General features: G+C 45.1%; 1 protein-coding gene across 1 annotated transcript; it reads left to right on the plus strand.

Moving 5' to 3' along the window:
* The first annotated feature begins 771 nt into the window (after nt 1-771).
* TMEM200C (transmembrane protein 200C) lies at nt 772-13,632 on the plus strand. Its single transcript, XM_054460566.2, has 2 exons — nt 772-1,258; nt 4,132-13,632. Exon 2 carries the CDS (start codon nt 4,226-4,228, stop codon nt 6,083-6,085), a length of 1,860 nt encoding a protein of 619 aa, XP_054316541.2. The 5' UTR covers nt 772-1,258; nt 4,132-4,225; the 3' UTR covers nt 6,086-13,632.
* Nucleotides 13,633-14,152: the final 520 nt, after the last annotated feature.

The following is a 14,152-nucleotide window of genomic DNA, read 5'->3' on the forward strand; positions in this document are numbered from 1 at the left end:
AGGAAGACCCCTGGAGCCCATTCTGATCTCCGAGGAGCCCCAGCTGCCGGGTCCCGGTCAGGCTGGTCACAAAGCCCGGCGGGGCTGAAGCGCGAGCACATCTGACAGAGGCTTCCAAGCGTCCCGCGGTGCGCCCGTCTCGGCGGTGGCGGCTCCACTCCGCCCGGGCCCGAGTTCGCTGGGGGACAACTTACTGTGCTCGCCGAGCGTCCACACTGCAAACTCCCAAGCGGGAGGGGGAAAACAGCCCAGGCTGTGCCGTGCCGAGGAGTAGAGGCAACAAAAGACCGAGGCACGAGGGGAGGGAGGCAGGCACCGAGGGAACGCGGACTCTGGCCCCTAGCTCCCCGAGAGCGCCCCTCGGATGCTGCTGGGGAGACCCTCCGGGCCTCTCTTTGGGGCCTCTGGGGCCCGCGGCTCAGACAGGTAGTTGGAAGAAAGAAGAACAAAGCTGCCCGCGGAGGCAGGCGGCGGTCTCGGGGCGCCCCGAGGCGGGGACAGCCGAGGCCGAGGAGGCACCCCGCGCCCCCTGCCCAGCGGCCCGAGCGCCCCGCGCCGGCTACCTCCGCCGCCTCCCCTCACGCCTCCTCCTCCCCGAGGAGTCTGCGCTTCCGAAGGGACGGGCGGCGGGCGGAGGGCGGCGGAGGACGCGGGAGAGCGGGGAAGGCCGGCGGCGTGGGGGGGGCGCCGGACGAGGGGGTGGGGCGGGGGGCGGGGGGCGGGGGGCGGGGGCGCCCCCCCACGCCGCCGAGCCGGGCGGGCCCCAACCGCCACCCTGCCGCAATTTCCCTGTGTCATGGCTCCGGTCTCTTAGCAACAGCCGCCAGTCCGGCCGCCCCGAGCCGCCGCCGCGGGCTCAACTCCACCCGGTGGAGCCCGGCGCGCCGCAGCCACACAAAAGAGGCGCGAGGGCCGGCGGCGCGGCCGCGGGGGCCCGCCCGGGAGCGCCGCGCTAGGGGACGCCGCGAGCTGGAGGATGAGCGGCGGAGAGGAGGGCTCCGAGGCGGGATGCGGGATGCGGAGGACCTGACACTTCTTGGAAACTCTTGGAAATGGCTCCCGCCACAGCGCCGGCGGGGACTGCGAGCCTGGGGCGGGCGCTCGCCCCCGCGGGGCTGCTGAGCCGCGCTCGGATGCAGGGCCCCGGGGCGCTGTCCCTGCGCTCCGCCGTCGGCTCGGGCTGAAAAAGTTTCTCCATGGTTCCTTTGTGTCGCCCGAGCGCCCGTTCGCCGGCCCCGACCTCCCTCGGTCTCCCTGGGTAAGTGAGCGATCTTGTGTGCGGAGAGTGCTGCCATTTTGAGCAATTCTGCCAGTCCCCAGCCCTTGGGGGCCCCTCCCCGCCCCTCGGGTCCCCGAGCCCCCGCGCCCCGGGCTGGTGTTCGGTGAGAGGCTTTTTCCTGGGCTGGCTACACGGGATGCGCTGCCCAGAAAAAGCTAGTTCAGGATTGCCCTCACTTCGCTCCTGCCTGTCTCCTTTCCAGAGGCGGACTCCCAGCTGCTGCACTCATGTGACTCCAGCTAACATCAATAAGCAGACCAAAGCCAGGGGCCAGGGGGTCGCCGCCCTGCCAGTGAGGGGCCGGGGGTCGAGGACCTGGGTTGGGTACCGGGCACAGCACAGCGCTCCCAGCCTGTGGGCTCCGAGCCTCCGAGCCTCAGAGTGGGGCTTAATCCATCATGAGCGGAGAACTTAAATGTCTCTCTTGGAAGCAGTTGTATTTTTAGACATCCCTCCTTTGCTTCCCCCATCCTCCATTCTTTAACCACGGTAAGACCAGCTCCAGGCAGTAAATTGCGAGGGCAGCCAAGCTTGACTGCTAAGTTTGTTTTCTTTCATTAGGTATAAAGGAAAACCTCAAAGGTGGGTTTCCTGTGGCATCTGACCTTTGTTTGTATTTCGTGTCAGATGGTGATACATTAAAAGGGAGTACAGCCTTCAACAGAGCTGAAGGAATAATAAACGAGGGAGTTAATTACTAGCTATTAAACTCATTTTAAAGATGTGCGGTAAAGGACTGTTGAAATCCATTTCAACCTTCCTTACATTCTACCGGAGCCAAAGCTGCCTTGCTGAGGAGAAATCCAAGTGAGTTTCCCCCTCCCCCAAGGCATCCAGCCTCCCGGTGCACCTGATCAATGCCCAACAAAACATGTAGCCTTTCTGCGGTGGGAGAGCCACCCTGCCAACTGAGTCTGAGTTCGCTTCTAAAAAATGTCTGGTCCTTAAAGCCTTCTTAAGATAACCACGGATCTCCAGATTATTTAACATGCTGGACTCCAAGGATCACTTAAAACAACAGTCTCTATGTTACGACCACATAATAAATGTGCTTACTTATTTGGGATTAGAGATAGACAGTAAGCTCTTTTTTTTGTTTGTTTCAATCTGTACTTACTGGTGCAGCTTAAAGGTTTATAGATGTATTCTCTATACTGACCCCTCTCTTATCTACCTGGTGCTTCTCTTTACTGAAACCCAACTAAGTCCCAAAGAGATATTGATTTGCAAATATTGCAAAGAGCTGATTACCATTTGCATTCCCACGGATGGAGAAAAGATCCTGCCTATATTGATATAATGGAGGAACTCAAGGGCCAAAGCCTTTCACCCAATCACCAATTAAAAGCAAAATTCTACCTACCACACATTTTCAAGGGGGAGTTTATTCTAAAACATGAATTACCTGATAAAGGATAGAAGAGCAAAAGGCTTGGGAGTGATATCTAAGTCTTTCAGTTCATACAATGTCCTTGATTTTAGCACCTCATAAGAGGGAAAACAACTAATGGGACAGAAAATGTTCTACTCTGGAGATACAGCAAGACTGTAATTTTTAGAGGCTGCCAAATAACCACAAATATGCATTTGTGAATTTACCTACCCAGGCTTTATTACAAACAACTAAATAAACTTCCCAAGAGTAGTCCATTGATTGTTGCCACCCTCCCTTCCTAAAAATGACCTCATGAGAAAGGGATAAGGGGGAAAAACAAAACAAAACAGAACAGTTTTGGCTTGGGAGAAATGTCATTCTACAAATCATCATATTATGTAGACTGCTTTACCTAGTTAATTGCCTACTCATTTGAATACTGGGACTCTGTAGCATGCTCTTGGCACCTTAATAAGGGGCCAGAAAGCTATTTTGGCAGAGTGTTAGTTTTTTTAATTGTAATTTTCCCATATGAGAAAAAGATCTTTCATCTTGGAGATTCCAGGGGACTTCTCAAATTCCCTGATGAAATCTGGCACATGATACCTTTAAGGGAGTTCCTCTGAGGGAGGAAAGAAGGCCAGAAGGAAGAGCTCAGTTACATAAGCAGTTACCTAAAACTAAATATTCCACCCCAAGAAGCTGTCCAGATGTTGCTGAGAGGAGAGAAGGCCGTGCAAGGGATCTGCCTGCACATAGCTGTAGGAACAGGCATAGGTGGGAAACAACTTTGTGAAGGGATTTATTGTCAGAGTATTGCAATATCTCTGCTGCTTCCCCAGTGGTGAACTCTCTATTAATTATCTGAAGTAAAGAAACCGCCTGCCTGCCATTATATGACCTTTGATTTTCATCCAGTGAAATAAATTCCTTTGTCTTTATACAGTAGTAACTTTCCTGACTGTTTTAGTGACTTTGGGCCACACATTGACAGATTCCCCAGCTTAGAGAGACTTGAAACTCCTGTGGCAGCTCCCTTGAAAAATCTTCCAATTCCTGAAGGACTGAGGAAAAGAATCTTGCCAGGGAAGTCCTTAACCACTACTTTGAGTCCCTACATTTAGGTTTTACTAATGGTTGGAACTCCATTGTTCATTTCAAACCCTCATATTACCATGGAGTGTGTGGGGGAGATGGGTGGGGAGCGGGGAGAAGAAGGCATATTCTCAGATGGTTTTATCACCACGTATTAGTTATTGCAATGTTTTATAACCACCTATTAGTTGTTGCAACAACGTCTCCCATCCCTAATGTCTATCTGGCCCCAGCCTCTGTACTTGGCCTTGTTTCAGTTAGTGGATAAAGGCCCTGGGGTGGGGGGCATACATGGAGTGGGATCTGGGAGTAGGGCAGCTGCAGCGTGAGATGTCACTGCAGCCAAGCCGACACCCTCTGACTGTCTTCCTCTGCTTTGCAGCAGGAGGAGGTGGCTGAACAGCTAGTGGGCAGTTGGCGCCCTCCCTGCGCAAGCCTCCATCCCAGAGGCTAGTCCTGCACTCCAGGAGTTCGCCATGATCGCCACCGGCGGCCTGCTAAGGATTTCCGCCAGAAAGCAGGATCCACTCCGCCCCCCAAGCCAGATACCCAAGCGCAAGCGGAAAGCCAAGAAGAGGCGCAAGAACGACGTGGTGGTGGTGAAAGGCAAGCTGAAGCTGTGCTCCATCTCGGGGCTCATCGCCCTCTGTGGGATCCTGGTGCTGCTGGTGGGCATAGCCATGGCGGTGGTGGGCTACTGGCCCAAGGCCACCGGGGCCAATCGGGAGGAGGGTAAGCAGCTGCCGCCTGCGGGCAGCAGCCACCGCGTCCCAACCACGGCCAACAGCAGCAGCAGTGGCAGCAAAAACCGGTCCAGGAGCCACCCTAGGGCTCCAGGGGGTGTCAACTCCAGTTTCGCGGGCGCGCCCAGGAGCACGCCTCCAGCGCGAGCCGCCTCCCCTTCCTCCTCCTCCACGTCGGTGGGCTTCTTCTTCCGCATCTTCTCTGGCTACCTGCACTCTGACAAGCTCAAGGTCTTCGGGCCCCTCATCATGGGCATCGGCATCTTCCTCTTCATCTGCGCAAACGCGGTCCTCCACGAGAACCGGGATAAGAAGACCAAAATCATCAACCTGCGGGACCTCTACTCCACCGTCATCGACGTGCACAGCCTCCGCGCCAAAGACCTGGCGGCCGCGGCGGCCGCCGCGGCGGCCGCAGCCGCCTCTTCGTCGTCGTCGGCCCCCGCCGCGGCGCCCCCCGGGGCCATCCCGCTCAACGGCTTCCTCAGCTACGTGCAGTCGCGGGGCCTGGAGCTGAAGCCCGGGAGCTGCGGTGGCGCCGGGGACGCCTTCGGAGCGGCGGCGATGCTGGCCAAGGGCTCGTGGCCGCCTCACCCCGCAGCGCTGAGCGGCGGTCGCCCTCGGGGCTCCGCGTCCCCGCCGGACCTGGCCTCTTCCCCGAGCTGTCCGCGGGAGCCCCCGAGCCTGGCCGAGGCCGTGTACAGCGTCTACCGCGAGCGTTCGGGCGTGGCAGGCCGTCGCCGGGCCGCCGCTGCCACCGCCGCCGCAGCCGCTAGCAGCTGCAGCAGTCCCGCTCCCTGCAGCCCACCGGAGAGCTGGGGGCGCCAGAGCACCGCCAGCTCCTTCGTGGACTCCTCTCTGAGCGCCTTCGCGCTGCTGCCCTTGCAAGGGGACCGCGATAGGGACGGGGACGCGGAGGGCGCGAGCTGCAGCTGGCAGAGGCCTCCGGGGGAACGCGGCTCCCTGGAGATCCCGAGGGGCGAGCTCGACCTGAGCATGACCAACCTCCGCGGAGCAGAGGGCAGCTTGCGCGGGGCGCGCCAGGAGCTGGAGGAGCCCGAGGGCGCGGTAGCGGCGCGCGCCGCCAGGGGGCAGGGCGGCCGCCTGCCCAGGACCGGCAGGTACGCGGCCTTGCGGCGCCGCAGCACCAGCGGGCTCCCGGACTACCGGGCGCCGCCGTCCCCCGAGCCCCCGCCCTCCCCGGTGAGTGCGGACCCGGACTCCAGCCCTCTGGTCAAAGCCGCCTCCCCCTCGCCACCCCTGCGGCTGGAGAGCTTGCCCCCCACCAGGCGGGACTCCGGGAGCTCCCAGTCGGATGACCCATCCAGCAGCAATAAGGGCTACACACCCCTGCGGGAGGCCGGCACCTCCTCCGAGTCGGTCTTGGACGCAGTAGCTGGTCAAACGCGAGACTCTGTGGCCGCCCCCGTTCCGGGTGCGGAGCAGAGCTCGCCGGAGGGTGCCAGCCAGGAGCCACCCACGGCCGAGCAACCTCAGCCGGTGCAGAGGCAGTTTACAAACAAGGAGAAACTCATCATGATTTCCAGGTCTCATGCCATAGGGGTAGAAGAACTGGAAAGCACAGGCATTTAGAGAAAGGGGTGGGTTGGGGAGGAGGAAAGAGAAAATGGGAGAAACGCCCACTTGAATCAGTGCATTAACAGGTCCCTGTTTCTTTTGTGGACTGATACGAGGACAACATTCAATATCCAAAGAGCTGCAGAATGTTATCCTTGAATTGCGTCCACAAGATTCCTGTAGATAACTCCAAGGATTTTTTTTTTAAAGCAAACTAGTCTTTTTATGTCCGATGGTGATTGTATGTTCAATGAAAACCAAATGTATTAAAAGGTCAGCAATCTAGTCCATTAGATAAAATCTTTTAATTTTCTTAGGATCAAAATATATATTTTTGACAGTAACTGTGCACTTTACTCCAATTTTTTTTAATCCCTAATTTCCCGACCCCTGTACTCTGCGCTGGTTTTGCCCATAGCTGCTTGCGAATGGCAGGCTTTTTTCTCCCTCCCTTTGCGGAACATAGAAGAGTTTGTCTCAGTTCTCTTAGAATTGATGTTACTAACTGAAGTCAAAGCCAAAAGCATGAATAATTCAGGAAAGAGCACTTTCCTTGCCCCACCCCACTGTGCTCACCCAATGCCCAAAAGCTTCTTCATTTTTAAACGGGTGTGTACGTTTTGCTACTAGGGTATGTGGTGGAGACTGGAGGGGGCCAGGAACTAGACGGACTGTTACATTCCGAAATTTATATCAAGTACACTATGCTTTATTGAGTGTTATCACACCTGTATTGAAAATAGCATTAATATTTAAAATCTTTTTTAATAAAAGAAGTTTCCGAACAAACAGTTAAACATAATATTGCCTCATTTGCCTTGGAGCTAGCTCATCTGGTACCTCTGAAATATTTTGCTGTAACACTGCTACCAGGACTGTTGTGATCTTCCCCTAAAGTACTCAGCACCATTGTCACATGTCCAGCGTATTTTTAAGCTTAAAATGTAGGGTAGTATTTAACATTTGGGAATTTCTCTTTCAAATAGAATGAAATGTTAAGTAAATCGTAATATGCCTATGATACTTCTCATTTACCTCCAAGTATTAATTTGCAGAGCACCAGGCTTAATATTCTCTTCCCATCCTCTTGGATATCACTGATTATAAGTTAGTGGTCTTGAATCCATGGCCTACATAGACAAAAAGATAACGTTTTAATAATTTGGTAGATTGTTTACACTTGATGTCATTAAAAGTGAATTAGTTAATTTTCAAGACCAGGAGACAAGATGTGGTCATTTTGGTCTCCTTGGGCAAAGCAGCTAGTCCTGTAGAAAGAGTGCAGATTCAGAGCTGAGATTGGACCCAGCTGTTGGCATCTCCTAGCTGTGAGGCCTTGTACAAGTCACAAACTCTGAGTCTCAGTCATCTTTCTGTAAAATGAAGAGAATCAGACATACCTCATGGAGCTACGAGAGGAATAGAACAGGGTCAGGGTCAGAGGAGGGTTTATATGTGTGGAGTTTACCAGAACCCTTGGCCCACAGGATGTAGTCAATAAATGGGGGTTATTGTAATTATTATTACCATTATAATATATTGCTGAATGCATACTGTAGAAGAATGGACCTTCCTTGAACTTGAGCTCAAAAAAGTCTAGTCTGAAATCTGGGATATCCACCTATTATCTGTATAACCTTAGACAAATCACTTAATCCCTCTGGGCCTCTGATGGATGATATAATCTCTAAGATCTTCAGCTCTAAAAACCTTACTTAAATTCAGGCTCTCGTCCTGGATGTAATCGTATCACATTTGTACCTACAACTTCGCAAAGAGTGAATATAAGTCATCAACTACCATTAGCGCAACATTCTGTAATGCACTTTAAAAGGGCCTAATTTATTCTCAGATTGGATCTGCATTAAGCCAGTAACTCACTTTAAGGCTGTAGATTAATATATTGGGCTCTTCTATAAAGCAAAAGTGAGTTTGCACTAATGAGTGACATGCAAGTGTAATAAGACCTCAAGGTAGTGTTAAATTTCAACAGTCTCAATTGCTTTATCACACTTCCAAAATAAATGTCAAACTTCCTTAGGTTTTCTTCTCCATTACCTTGGGTACTGGGTAATTTGTATACTGAGACAGCGTGTTACTTCAAGGGGAAAACAGGTTCTGGTGTTCTACAATACTGTTTCCAGTCCTCGGAGAATGCACTGTAAATGCTACATTTATCAAATGCTAAGTGACATTTAGCAAATAATAAAGCTAATACCTCTTAGCTTAACTAAGGAGAGGTGGACAGAATACTGTTTATATCTCACAAACTTAGCTCCATATCAGATAATATCTAACTTAACCATTGAACAATTTAACTAGATTTTTTTTCTGAAGATAGAAAAAGATGAGCTCAATTTTCCAAATCTTGGGAGGAGCCTGTGATTTCTTTAGACTTCAGAGGAAGTGTATAAGTGTAGTAATTCACAATCTTAACTTTCATAGGAGCAGAAATCTGCAATAATAATGCTAATTTTCACTCAGTACTTACTGTGGGTTCAGTACTATTGTAGGAACTTTGTACACATTATCTCAGTGAATCCTCACAGCAGCTCTATTGAAGTAGGATTATTCTTACCCCTGTTTTGCAGAGAAAGACACTGAGGTCAGAAAGATGGAATTGTCGTCCAGGGTTACACAGCTGGTAAATGGTGGATCCAGGATTTACACAGAGTTTGGAAGATTAGGTAGACCTGTCGGCAGATGCTGAGTTGAAATTGGCATTTCTGGAGACCATCAAAATACTTTATATATTCTTTATTTCCTGCCAGATCCCTTTCCAGACCATTCTTAGAGACATGCAGAAAATTGTCAGAATGCACAGTCAGATAAAAAGCTGGAGTTCGTAAATCTTCAGACAGGCATGAACAAGTTTTTTTGTAAGTGACTTTTCAGGGGTTTTTGTACACAATAAATAAGAGTATTTGAAAGGGGCTTATAAATGATAGAATCCCCCCACCTTTAATTTATAAATGAGGTTTCTAAGATTTAGAAACATGGAACAATTTATTCTGAGACAAACAGCAGTGGCAGGACTCAAATGTTAAAATAATTGCAACAATTGGTGTGATGGTATTTTTTCCCTGAATTTCTGTCATGTACCAGCTGGGTGACCATAGACAAGTTACATAGTCTCTCTGTGTCTCAATTTCCTTTTCCACACTATAGGAATAATAATGTCCCTACCTTACAGGACTGGAGTAAAGATTAAATGAACTAATATTTGTGTAAAGTGCTTATAATGGGCTTGGAACATAGAGAGTATTATACAAAGGTTTGTTCCTTTTATTTAAAATAGAATCAACTGCTAAACAATTACTTCATATGACCTTCCTTTTTATTAATAGAATAATTTTAGGCTTAAAAATCTAAAGTATAAGGCAACATAGCATAGTGGCTCAAAGTGTGACTTAGGAGGTTATATAACATAACTGGGTCTTCACATCTAGTAAATGGAGATAATAATAGAATTCGACACATAGAATTAATTATTTAAATGAGGACGAAATAACCTAATATAATTAAAGGACTTAGAACAACTCCTGGCACATAAAAATATTCAGTAAGTGTTAACTACTATTATTAAGGCAAAATACAGAAAAGCAATTAGTAGGCTAAATTTACTACTCAGTAGTTAGGGACAACCATAAACTTAAGGTACTAAAAAGTCTTTAAAATTTAGGTATATCAGAAAGAAAAATTAGACCTTAAAACATGAGGGCTTATGCTGCTGCAGTGCCTCCTGATAGAACATAGAACTATCAAGAGCTAAGCATATGCTCCTTATGGTCCCAGGATCGTAATATTATATAACAATGAATGAACGCCCAAACTGGCACATTTGGCTACATTTAGCCACAATTATTGCATTTCCATTTATTGAGGCTAGCCGTATCAGAAAGGCCAGTGAAGTCCCTGAGGTCTCAGCCCCCTATTAGGCTTCAAGTAGAGATCAGGTGCTTTATTGATTTATTTAAATTGTCTAGACAAAAGTTTTTCTATATTAATTTTTTTCTTTAGTAATTTTGAGTTCTTTAAGATGCAGTTTTGATTTTTTTTGAGCTAGAGAACTTAAGAAAAACCCTCTTACACATAAAATTAGTACAGACTAAGTACATGGACTTGTATTTGGATTAGGATAGTATTTTTGCCATGATATAAAAATACATTTTATAAATAAGATCTTCTTGTATTAAGGGTTGCAGTTTAAGATTGATATTTTTCTTACTTGTAACAAAGAATAGGTTGATGTTTATGGAGTTTGTTTTCCATAGACCCAGACTATTTTAAAATTTTTATTGTTATTTGGAAGGGAGGAGTAAAAATCATTAGGTGAATATTTAGACTAAGTTTTTGAATGATTAACTCTGAAAAACAATATAAGACACCCCACCGTACCCCAGGGAAGTTATCTTTGGGGTTTTTTTCTTCAAAAAGGAATGAGATTCTTCTTTAAATTGATAAGAAAATTCAATGTTTCATCTATTAAGCCACCATCAGTTAAGGAGTCCAACTTTAGTCAAACTACCTGCAACTCTGCCAAGACCTGAGGAGCTCCTTATTTTCTATATGCCATCCATTCATCTATGACATCAGAAAAGCACTGTGCTAGTGTTGAGCCCACATGGGTGTGAACTGCAGTAGGAGTTACAAATGCCAGCCATCCTAAGGACTTAGCCTTCACCCCAGAGCCAGAAGCATTTCAGGATTTCCACCACCCGGAAAGATATTGTTATTCCACTTGAAATGGGCTCTTAGCTGTTGCCCCTTTAATAATGCCAGCTATGACATGGACATGGGCTGATTCGTTACTAAGATAACATACTGTCATTGCTGGTGAAAAGACTGAAAAAGATTATGCAGATTCTCCTGGAGTGTTACAAAGTATGGGCCTGTCTCAATAACCTGTGCTTTCTGATCCTACATTGTGACCAAGTCCCACAAAGGCTGACTGTAAATAACAAGGGAGGAAAATAGGCAGGCCCAGTAGTGGAAGAAAAAGAGCATCCTGCCAAAAGAGAAAAAAAGATATGCCAGAATCACTAGGGAAGCTTTTTGTTTCATAAAAGAGCATTTGGTTACTCTTGTTTATAGATCATTTTGTATGTAAAGTGTCTTAAAAATTGCAATAACTTTTATTCCTTAGCAAATATTCTTTTTGCAAATGCATGGCTGACATTAATTCATATATTTTTTAATATTTAAGAAATTCAACACAACATTGTATTATTAATGCAAACCCACTTGATACTAGTAAATGCTAAACACCTAATAATGTTTAATAATTGAAAAGAAATTTATGGGCAAATTTATGAACAATTTATTTTAAGTTGAGAAACTCCAGTATCTTTAAACTATGTCTATATGTCTAAAAAAAAATCTGAAAGTTATTAATGACTGATATAACTAGGTCAATCGAAGCAAACCAGATCAGAAAATGACTTTGTCTCTGTGGAGACTTTTGCCATTGTTTTATGTGGCTAATTGCCTTATCGCTCCCTTTTGTATAGACACAACCTAAAAAACACCCAATTTCACCTGTAGTAGTAAGCAGCTGTGTCTCAAGCTTCTGCCCTTTTGGTAAAATACACAAATTGCTTTCAGATGAGTTTCAGATACATTATACTCTGCCTATCATGAGTCAGATAGGCACTGTGGTAGGTAGAAAGGATAAAAATATCCTTTTTGTGTCTGTGAAAGACACAATTTCTGACCACAGAATCTTGTAATAGTATTGTTTCTGAGACAGGCACACAAACCGTAATTTTACTGTAATGTGAATATTACAAGAGAATTGTGATACAAATCTTCCAGCTGAGTCTTGAGAAATGAAGAAAATGTCAGATAGGTACAAAAAGCTGGGAAAGGTGTGTTGGCCAGTGGGGCCAGCATGAGCAAATGCAGAACACAAAACACAATTTAAAAAACCAGATTTTCATAAGGTAATTGATATTTAATTATTACCTAGTATCTCCATAGCACAGAGGTGTTTATTTTGGAAAAAAACAACAAAAACAAAACAAAAAACTATATATCTCTGATCTATAGATATAGATAAATAGATGTCTCCTTTATAAGTAGCAGAAGGATATTTGAAATTAAAATTACGATGGTTTGGCATTAAAATGCTCGAAACATATATACCTACATTCTATATTTAATGATTCATTTTTAAATGACCTTCACTAGCAGGGCTTCTTAACTGAGAAGTATCAGTACATAGAACTAACAAACTAAATTCTTATTGGACCTAAGCTATCTTTATGAGCAAGAATGATTTTTGCTGAATTATACATTGCTTTAAAATTACCATTTAATTTGAAATTTCAAATTCTGGAAATCATTTCCCTAGACGTGTGTATAAGGAGATAAAACTGACAGGAGAATCTGTCACTTGGCAACACTGTTTGGATCATGGATCAAGTGTGTTGATCCATGTACTGTGAAGACTGGAGACAGCATAAACTTGGGGGTTGTTCTATCAAGCCACAGGTCATTTTTCAGAATCTAGACATGATAACTGAATATATTTCTACAGATTTCTACATCAATTTTGCAGCATAATTTACATGAGGAAACATAAATAATTTATCTTTGTTAATAATAAACATCCTTTTTTTTGTTCCTCACGTATGTGTTCATAGCAAAAGGAAAGGTTAAGACTCAGACATACTGTCACAAATGTGTATGAGTATTCTTTGTGGACTGGCACCAAAAACACTATGCCTTTTGATTTTTAAACAGCCAGTCATTTTGAGATAGTCACTGAAAACAGATTTGGCCAGAATAACAAAGTATAGATGCAGCTTAATACTTCGTTTATGCACAAAGCTGCAAACAAAAAGATATAGGCAGAAAACCTGCTTTTCAATACAAATATTCTATTAAAGTAAAAAAATATAATTTTATTAACAAAAGTATAATTTTGTTAGTTTGAATTCCTCACATAATTACTTGATTTCTTCAAAATCTTTTTAGTGCATAAACACAGTCAAGGCAAACATATAAAATGTGTTTTCTAATCCATGAAAGTGAGAATTCTGCAAAATCACTTTGCATTATAGGTAAAATTTAATAGATATCATCAGTTATGGTTTATTGTCAGAGCCACTAATAATTCTTCCATAAGGTTATATCTATTGGTAAGAAGTTTACAAATTGGAAATACTGGTAGATAAAGTGCTGTGGTTAATATATCATGATAAATGATATCAGGAAGCAAATAGAATTCTTGATAAAGAGCAAGAAAATTCAAAAGACTAATTTGGTGACCTAAATACTAATCCTTCTGCTTATGTAACCATGCAGCGTAATGTGTTTGGAGCACTAAATACGACTTGAGTGCTTGCTCATTTGATTGTACAATTTATTCTATTTGTATTTCTAGTTTTATTTCAGCTTCATGCCTGGGAACATCTCTTGATTTATTAGTCTTGCTTGGGATTACTACTTTAAAAAAATGAATGCATTTATAGTGATAGTAATAGTAATAATAATAATAGTCTTAAAAAAGACCAAAAAGTAATTTGAGCACTAATAATAAATAATTGTTTGCCTCCCAATTTTTTATATCTTCTCAAATAGAGAGTAAATTGACTGATACCTTCTGGAAACATGTGCCACTGAAAAGCCAAAGCACAATTAAAGTGCATGTTTGCAATCTCCTCGTTCCTCAAATCCCATGGATGTCCAACACTAGAACCTTTCTTTGATTCATGTAGGATATTCTGACTAAGTCAGAGAGATGCTGGTGAATGATTTCCAAGATATCTTTTATTATAAAGTGAATGGAAAGGACATTTAATAATGCTATACCTGCCTGAAAAAAATGCCAGCTTTCATTAAGTCAGTGGCAATTAAATGCAACACTTGACAAATAAATTGAACAAAGCATCTGGCTAGCCTGTAAGTATGAATCATCTTCAATGGAAGTACCAAATTATAGTAAAAAAAAATAAAGGGATATAAAAGGGAAAATAAAATTCATACATGATTAGGGCCATGAGTAAAAATAATCCAAGTTGATATGTGGCAACTTGTAATGCAGCATAATTTTAGAAAATTATTTAGTGATTGTATAAA

This window comes from Pongo pygmaeus, chromosome 17 (genome assembly GCF_028885625.2).
Source record: "Pongo pygmaeus isolate AG05252 chromosome 17, NHGRI_mPonPyg2-v2.0_pri, whole genome shotgun sequence".
In the NCBI taxonomy this organism is placed as follows: domain Eukaryota; kingdom Metazoa; phylum Chordata; class Mammalia; order Primates; family Hominidae; genus Pongo; species Pongo pygmaeus.